Raw genomic sequence first — 8942 nt, 5'->3', positions numbered from 1 at the left:
TCTCCCACCATGATGATAATGAACTAAACTTCTGAAACTGTAAGCAAGTGCCCCAATTAAATGTTTTCCTCTTTTTTAAAACAAAAGAGAGAAAGAGAGAGAGAGAGAGAAAAAAGAGAGAGAGAGAGAGAGAGAGAGAGAGAGAGAGAGAGAGAGAGAGAGAGAGAAAGAAAAATATGACTCTGAGAAGAAGCTGGGCCTGTAATTCCAGCTGTGTGGTACACTGCAGCAGGAGGCTCACATGGTCCAAGTCTGCCTGAGCTACAGAGTGCATCCAAGGCTAACCTGGAAAACTTAGCAAGTCTACATTACAAAATAAAAAAAATTAGATGTCTGCGGGTAGCTTAATGATAGAGCACTCACCTAGTATGCCATAGCCTTTAGGTTCATAGCCCACTACCAAACAAGCCAAACAAACACAAAAACACACATCTGAAATCAAAACTCCCTGGGTGGACTTCACAGGACGATTGAGATAACAGAGGAAAGGACCCATCTGAAGACAGAGGCAGAGAAAAAAATCTGAATAACAGAGGGCAAACATTGAGAGAATGAAAGAACATGGCTTTTGGGACAGGCAGAGTTAGAAAGGTCGAATATGCAACCAGTTGATCCAATTAGAGTCTCAAAAGCAAAGGGTAGAAAAGATATTTGAAGAACTAACGGCCCTAAATATCTTAAATTTGGTACGAGACACAAATTCATAGTGAATCTCAATCCAAAATGAAATCACACAGCTGTATATTGTCAGTGCAGCAGTCCCGCCTGCTGTGTGTGTGTGTGTGTGTGTGTGTGTGTGTGTGTGTTCTCCTACAGCTTCTTTCTTCCTTTTCTCAAGCAGTCCCAAGTGTCCCAGGAGAACGCCTTTGATCCCAGGAGCCAGTCCTAGCTCACTAGTCACAGCCACACTCCTGTCAGAGGTGGCAGCTGTGCTGACTGAAGTCCTGTCACAGTCTCCAGGATAAGACACCTCTAGCAGGGTCCCGGTCCAGCTCAGCCCTCCAGTCTCAGCCAAGAATGCATGGGTTGCAAGTCACAGAAACCTAGCTCATGAAGCAACAGATAAGGGACAATTAATCTTAGTCTGCCTGGGCTGGGTAAAAAAAAAAAAAAAATCCCCCAAAGTTCAGCGACCTCAGGTGCCACACTTCATGGCTTCAGGGTGCCTGCCAGTTAGGAATCCAGGCTTGGCTTATCTGATCCTTCTTCCTTCTTTCCTCCTCCACTCCCCTCCCTCCCCCTTCCTCCTGCCTCCTCCTCCTCTTTCCTCTTTTGCTTTCTTTTATTCTTTTTGTGGCAGGGTCTCACTATGAAGTCCTGGAGAGCTGGAAGTCACAGAGATCTATCTGCCCCTATTTTCCCAGTGCTGGAATAAGAGAGGATCCCATATCTTAGAGTCTCGCAAAATTCCAGCCAAAGTTCTGGCCAAGCAGCTCGCAGAATACAGTTCTTGTGTTCATGAACCTTTGACCCCCAGCTTTGTGCTGGTTAGGAGCTGGAGTCTGCCCTCAGCATCTGAAGGCCACCCCAACTCTTTTGTCACATAGCCTTCCCAGCATGGCCACTTATCTTCAAAAATAATGGGGGCAGGGAACAGCTCTTGAATCGTCTCCTGTTAGAATGGAGTCTTCCATGGCATGACCTGGCCACAGAAGTGACACCCATCCTGTCACGCCTGCCAAATTCTGTTGGCTGGAAGCGGGTTACAGTCTCCGCCACACCAAACAGCACCAGGGTTCTACAAAAGCATCCACACCAAGAGGTGTGGAGCTCATGTAGTCCAGGCTAGCCTCAAACTCATTGTGAGACTGAGGATACCATGAAGGTCTTGATCTTCCTACCACCAGAGTACTGGGATTAAAAGCCAAGTACCATCAACCCCAGCTCCAGACATCTGTCTCGTATGGAGTATGTCCACAGACAGAGGTACGGACCCCATGAAAGAAGGGAAGGCCTGGGATAGAGGGAAGAAGTTGCCAGAAAGCCAGGCAGCTTCTCTGCACAGCTGCGGAGCAAACCTCTTCCTTCCCAGACCTGAGGTTTATTCATCTGTGTCCATGAACTAAAGATGACTGCCCTCGTACCCACATGGCCTATAGATCCTACACCGAGCAACTGGCCACAGTTTCAGTTTCCTAGCAGGCGCTGAACGGCTCAGCGAAGCCAATGATCTGATACCATGGCTGGAGGATCAGCCTTGTCCAGTCACCTATGGCCAAAAGAAAAGCAGAGTCTCATGACTAAACATGGCCCCAGAAGACATTTCTCAGAGACAGAAAAAGCTGGGTGTTACATCTCTTTCCTGAAATCTAATCTCTGCACTCAGGAGAGAAAGCTGGAAGAAGCAGAAGTTCAAGGTCATGCTCCCACACTTAGTGAGTTCAAGGTCATGCTCCCATACTTAGTGAGTTCAAGGTCATGCTCCCATACTTAGTGAATTCAAGGCCAGCTTGAGGTACTTGAGGCCTTGTCTTGACAGAAGGAGGGAAGGAAGTGAAGGAGAGAGGGAGAGAGGGAGAGAGGGAGGGAGGGGAAGAAGGAGGAAGAGTGCTCTACCATCTTCCCATGGTTTCCAGAGCCTAATAAACAATGCCCCCAAAGCCCATCAGGACAGTAGATGCCCACAAGCATCTTCTAGACACAGGGCCAACATTGCTTAGCTTTATAAACGGGAATTTTCAGTGCTCAGAGGTCAGACTGAGTGGTTGGGGTCAAGTCAGGACCAGATGACACTCCACTCCACCGCAGTGTCCTTGTATCTGTCTTCATCCGTCTCCACGCCCTAACACACACAGTTATTCCCCTTCCCCAAGGACAACAAGCACAAAGAGCCTTCAAAGGTTCAATTAAATCTTCAGTATAAATAGATGCCTGGGACTGGTGCCCCAGCCTGCATTTGGGACACCCAGACAAATCAGAATTGTCTTTGGGTTCTGACGATTTGTGACCATAGGCAGCCGTCAGCTTAGTGTGAGACAGAACTCCGGGATGCTTGCATCTAGTCCCTGGTACACAGAAGCTGCCCAGTAAGTTTGAAGTAAGCCCAAAAGGAAGGAAGAGGGGAATTAAAAGGAAGAGCAAAGAGGCAGACAGAGGAGGCCAGTGTGTTGGTAATGGTCATGGTAGTAGATCTTGTGAAACTCCAAAGACCTCTTGATGCTTTTGACCTGATGACTCTGGGTAAGGTTCAGGAGGGGACCAAAGATGTAGATCCTCTGGCCCCACTTACACCTCTGAATCAAATCTCCATCTTAGCAAGATACATCCCTTGTGCCCCCACCAATCTCAGCCCCTGAAAAGTCTAGAAAGCCATGCATTAGCCTCCTACCTCCCAAACCTGACTGCATACTCCAACCACCTGGGAGTTAAATCAAAGCGAGAAACAACTTGATGGAATGGTATCTCCTGGCCTCTAGGCTTTTGCAAAGCCCCCTGGGCAGGTTTGGAGGCTCCTTTTCTAGCTGGCTGTATTACTGTATCTGGTAGGATTGTATCCAGCTACAGGTAGCAGTGTCCCTGGTTATAAACAAACAAACAATAAACAAATGAAAGGAGAAAGAGAAAGAGAGAGAAGTCTGGAGTCAGGCAGTCTAGAGCTGGACTGATGACTTGGGAACGCAAGCAAGGGCCCAGAATCCTTTATGCTTCCTCAACTGTAAAGTCCTGGTATGAGACTGTTGTCCTATTGTCCTCCTGTGCCCACAGACTTCTCATCTTTATTCCAGGCAGGGGGAGTGGTACGGAGGAAATGGGGGAAAGAATAAAAATGAAATCCACATTCAAAGACACAAATAAGTCAGCTCTTCCCAAGCTTTCTTGGAACGCCACCAAGACACTTCAGTTTATATTTCCGGGGCCAGAATGATGTCATAGGCCACCCATGGCTGCAGTGGAGACGGGAAAGCCATCCCTGTATGTTCATCTGAACCCCGGGGTCATCTTGAACAAGAACTGCTTTGAGAATCTCTCAGCAAGGCTACAGCACCTTGAGGCCTGGAACTCACCTCCTGGACACCAGTTTCTGCCCCGAGGGATATTCTGGCCTCAGTGTGATCAATGTCACATCTCTCCATCCATACCTTCAGGAAGATTTATCAATCGTCAGAGACCGATATCTCGGCCATGCCTTTCTAATCCAGGTGGCACCAGCTATGGCTTCTCAGGCAGAAAGCAAGTTGCAGGCTTTGCCACACCTTCCTGAGACCTGAGCCAATGTCAGGGATGTCAGTGGCTAGGCGTGGCTGCGGAGGAAGCCTAGGGAAACTATTGAAGCTGCCATTGGTCTGCGAGCAATGAACTTTAGCTCATTTCGTGGCAAGCACATTTAGGAGGGGCTCGGAGGCTAAACCTTAACCAATCTAGTTCTCTAAGCTTACAGTGTGAGGCCCCCACACCCACCCGAGGGGTCGGTCACAGGCTGCACGAGTTCTAAGACGGCTGCGTTAGCATAGACTGGGACCCAGCCAGTGCGCAGACTCCCCGGCCCTAGCCCTTTCCCAGACTGCTCTGCCCTTGCATCCCCGAAGGACAGGAACCACCCAGGACTACGTTTACTCTAGCAAATGATTCTGCTTTCAGATGGCTTGGGACCAAAGCCATGTCATTTTCTGTAGTCTCTGCATACGGGAGCTAGGCCAGCAGGATGCCTGGGCACACTGCAGGGGCTTGGGGAGAGGCTGCAGAGGAGCTTCTTACCGGCAGTGTGGTGTCATTGCGCCTGCTCGGTGCCTCCTTCGGGGGGGGGGGCTCCCCACCCCTTTCACCTGGTCCGCTGATTCACGTCTGGCGCAGGGAGAGCGCCCAAGATCAACTCAGACTGGAGCTCTAGTACAGACCTAGAAATACAGTCAGGCACGTACCTCACCTTCCATATGCACTTTCTGCCTTTGGGGGCAGATAGTTCTTGGATCTGCCATAAAAGGACTCTGCGGTACCAGCAGACTCTGGGCCTCAGTTTCCCTAATAACCCGCTAGCTCTGTTGGCCATTCTTCAAGGTGGGATGTTACAGCCTCTCAGGTTTTCGTTTTTAGTACTTAACAATGAAGCACCTGATGGAGAATTAAGCCCTAGCTACAGCTAACAGGAGTCTTCTGTATTCTAGACTCATGCCAAGGGATGGCTATGTATTTCTCATTTACCCTTCACAGTGGAGAGGTACAACTATTGTACCCATTTTACAAACAGGGAAACTGAGGCTCAAATAATGAACTGGGATTAAATATATATCTTGTGGAGAAGCCACAAGTGGTTGTTCACAGTGGTCCTAAGGCTCTGTAACACTAAGGATCAAGGCTCCTCTTTCCTGTTGCTTTGTTTTCTAGTCCCATGGTGACCTCATTGTCTCAAAGACCTTCCCATAAGTCACTTGCCCTCTTCTGCTAATATGTCACTGGGCAGAGCTTAGCCATTTGGCCACCTCTTGTAGCAAGGGAGCCTGGGAAACTGTTTTATTTGGATGATCCTCTGCCCAGCTAAAAATTAGTGATTTTCTGTGATAGAGACAGCTGTGAGGGGTAAAGAGCCCAGATTTCCTGTAATGTCTAAATGGTGGAGTTTAGTCATGTCCCCATCACTTACCAGGTCAAACATTCATTCATTCATTCATTCATTCATTCATTCATTTATTCTTTCATTCATTGAGACTCTGCTCTGTGCTGGGCACTGTCCTCAGAATTAGGATGGCAAGCTGTAGGGAGCATTGCTCCAGCCCCCAACTCAGTGAGGGAACAGCTGGCATCCTTGAAGCCAGCCCATTAGCTGCACGAGCTTCAAGAACCTCCGTGCACTTCCCTGAGAAGCTAGGACCTGCCCCCAGTTCCCTCAGGCAGCTACCACACAGGGACAGAAGCATGGGATGATGCCCAAGGCTTTTGGTCCCAAACCCAGGCCACCTTTCACTCTTCTACTCTGACCATAGACTTGAGTGTGCGGCCAGGCCAGCCTAGCTGGGTTTGAACTTCGCCCTCCCATTTCCTGGACGTCCGGACAAGCTATGTCACCCCTGAACCTTGGTGCACTCTTGACAAAAATCAGACAATAAAAAGGTGGACAGTGAGGACCCAATGACTTAAAGGAGAATACATCCAAGCACACAGTAGGTGCACAGTCAATGTCTATAATTATTGCTATTATTGTTGCCTTACTTGTCTACAGCTGGTCCAGCTGCTTCACACCTCACCCCCACAAGTCAGCGAGCTGCGCCCCCTTGTGTCCCAGATTCTAGACACACTCGGAGCAAGTGGACCCTCCGTGGCCTCCCAGAGGCTGATGGGAGTCGGTCCCATGAGCCCGGGACTCAGCCTCCGTTTCCTCTCTGCAGATTTTAATGAGAACGGCTTCATCGACGAAGAAGACCTCCAGAAAATTGTGCTGAGGCTGCTGAAAAGTGACGACGTGTCTGAGGATCTGCTGATGGACGTCACGCACCACGTGTGTATCCAGAAGTGGAAGGGTGGGGCCCGAGGGGCCCGGTGACCACACAGAGCTCCAGGATACCAGGCCATCTTCTTGGGAAGGGATCCAGGGTCAAGCCTGGAGTGGGCTGCACATATTCCCCGCCCCTCCCCGGCCAGCAGCCGCCACGAGGGATGGGCAGCACTTGGTGCCTGAGAAGTGGGCACACAGCGGAGAGAATCCTGCCTCAGAAGTCTGTTCTTCCAGTACGGGCCTTCTATCTTCCTCCCTTCCCACCTGAGAGCCTCCCACTGACAGGGGTCACCGAGGGCCCCGGCCCTACCGCAGCTTAGCATGAGATGAACACATCGCAACATTCCCCTGCTCACATTGCTCAGCAAGGCATGGGCACAGCCCTGAAAACCCAAGATGGGGCACAGGCCCATGAGCTCTCAGTCTGTGAGAGCCCCTGAGGATTTCAGGGCTGAATGGTGTCATTTCCTGCCTGACTCGGGCTTCTTCCAATGCGGGGCTCACGCCTGTGTTTGGCTGATGGGGTGAGCGGGGACTACTGTCCTCAGTGCCACATTGGTGCTGGGGGCTGCTGAGGAGACTTTTTCCAAAAGGCCAGCCCGTGATGCCTCCTGAACCCCTACCTTAGTGCACACCACTCTGATGGGGACAGGGGCCCTGAGACACCTCCCATACGCTAGTTCCTCTATGCTGTCTGTCTCTCCATCTTGAGACCCATCTCCTGGGGTTATCTCTACCTCCTTCCTTCCACCAGGTCCTGAGCGAGTCAGATCTGGACAATGACAACATGCTGTCCTTCTCCGAGTTTGAACATGCAATGGCCAAATCTCCAGATTTCATGAAGTAAGGCACTCTTAAGGGGAGGGGCTGTCCAGCAAGGTTGGAGGCAGGGAAGGCTCCCTAGTCTCCGCTGGAACAGTGCCATGTCTCTGTCTTGCCATGAAAGTCATGAGTCTCCTGGCCTCCACTGATTCTTTTAGAAGTAGTGAAACCTAAGTGTCGGAGAAATCTGCTAACCTTGGGGAACCAACACAGGAGACGACAGGATTCCAGGGTTTGCAAACCATACGTGGGGTTGGCACAACCTCAGAGACATTACTCCTAATGGCCAGAACATCTGTGTACATCTCCCGGTACCTACTGGGCTTCAGATCTGACCTGAGTCAGATACACTATTATCCAGATACACTAGAAGCTGGGGGCGGGACATTGTTCAGCAGTGTAAGGATGCCAGAGGAAGAGCTGACAAAAGAAATGTCACAAGAGAAGCAGCTAATTCTACCTGAGAAGAGAAGAGACCTCACTGATTTCTGCTCCAGCCTCCCTCCAGATGATGGCCCTCTGTATTCCCAAGGCTGCATTTGTCAGTCTTCCGGTTCCTTCCAGTTCAGAACAAATGCATCCTCTCCAGAAGTAGTCCACGTCATGACTGAACAGTCTGGCGAGAACAGCCTTCCTTGTGCTGAGTCAGCATCCCGTGACGTGTCTGGCACACTTGCTCCTAACACTGTCCCTTGATCTCACAGACAAGATGATTTTGATGAGGAGGAAGGATGGTGACTCTGGAGAATTTTACAAACCAACTCAAAAAAAAAAAAAAAAAAGACAGAGCGGGGTTGAGCAGGAACCTTGGCAGAAGCCCAGGCAGCTGCATGTTCCTCTCTCTCTCTCTCTCTCTCTCTCTCTTCTCCAACCCATCTCTACCTCCATTAACCCTACTTCTCTACTCTTCCACGCCTACCTTCCGTTGCACACCAGCAACTCTGGGTTGTCAGACACGGGGCAGTCATGTGTCACAGCCTCCCAACAGTTTATGTTATGTTTGATTGAACTTCAGGGACCCCGTAAGTGGAGTCTCAGCTCAACTCCAAATTTCCAGAGTGATTCTGATTGGCCCAGCTGGGCCCACACCTCTTCCAACCACAAGGATGGAGATGAAGGCTCCTGACTCCATCGTGACTACCATCAGAGGGCTGTGGCTAGGGCAGAACCTACGTAGGTCTCTCTTGGGATCAGTCCTCTCGGAGGGAATTCCTCTTCCTCCACAACAGCCCCACACAACCTTGGCGCTGGAACCTTATTTGCCTGGTACCTGTGTCTAAATCACTATCATTTCTTTCCATTGGCTCCGACACCTCCAAATTCAGAAACCTTTTGTTTTCTGGTGATGCTAAGAGAAGCTTAAAGAAAGTTTAGGGGCTGGAGAAATAGCTTAATTTGTGAACGGCTTGCTATGCTATGCAGTCATGAGGACCAGAGTTTCATCCCTGGAGTCTATAGCAGAAGTTGAGTGTAGTGGTGTATGCTTGCAATACCCAGGCTGGGGAGGCTGAGACAGGCTGGTCACAGGGCTCCCTGGCGCCAGCAAGAGACTTTGTCTAACACCAAAAAACAAAAACAAGGTAGATGGTTCCTGAGGAACCGCACTTGAGGTTGTTCTTTGGCCTCCACACATGTACATGAGTGCACATGCACCCTCACTGACACTCATACACATACACTCATACACACTCAC

General features: G+C 50.0%; 1 protein-coding gene across 1 annotated transcript in view; it reads left to right on the top strand.

Moving 5' to 3' along the window:
• Positions 1-8942, top strand: part of Cib4 (calcium and integrin binding family member 4) — a 57520-nt gene that overhangs the window by 47418 nt on the left and 1160 nt on the right. Inside the window, exons 5-6 of the mRNA XM_005371332.3 lie at positions 6321-6430; positions 7182-7270. Coding sequence (XP_005371389.1) covers positions 6321-6430; positions 7182-7270 — 199 coding nt within the window. The remainder of the gene's footprint in view (positions 1-6320; positions 6431-7181; positions 7271-8942) is intronic.

This window comes from Microtus ochrogaster, unplaced genomic scaffold (assembly GCF_000317375.1).
Source record: "Microtus ochrogaster isolate Prairie Vole_2 unplaced genomic scaffold, MicOch1.0 UNK106, whole genome shotgun sequence".
NCBI classification, from domain to species: Eukaryota; Metazoa; Chordata; class Mammalia; order Rodentia; family Cricetidae; genus Microtus; species Microtus ochrogaster.
This window is presented reverse-complemented; position numbering and strand designations above follow the sequence as displayed.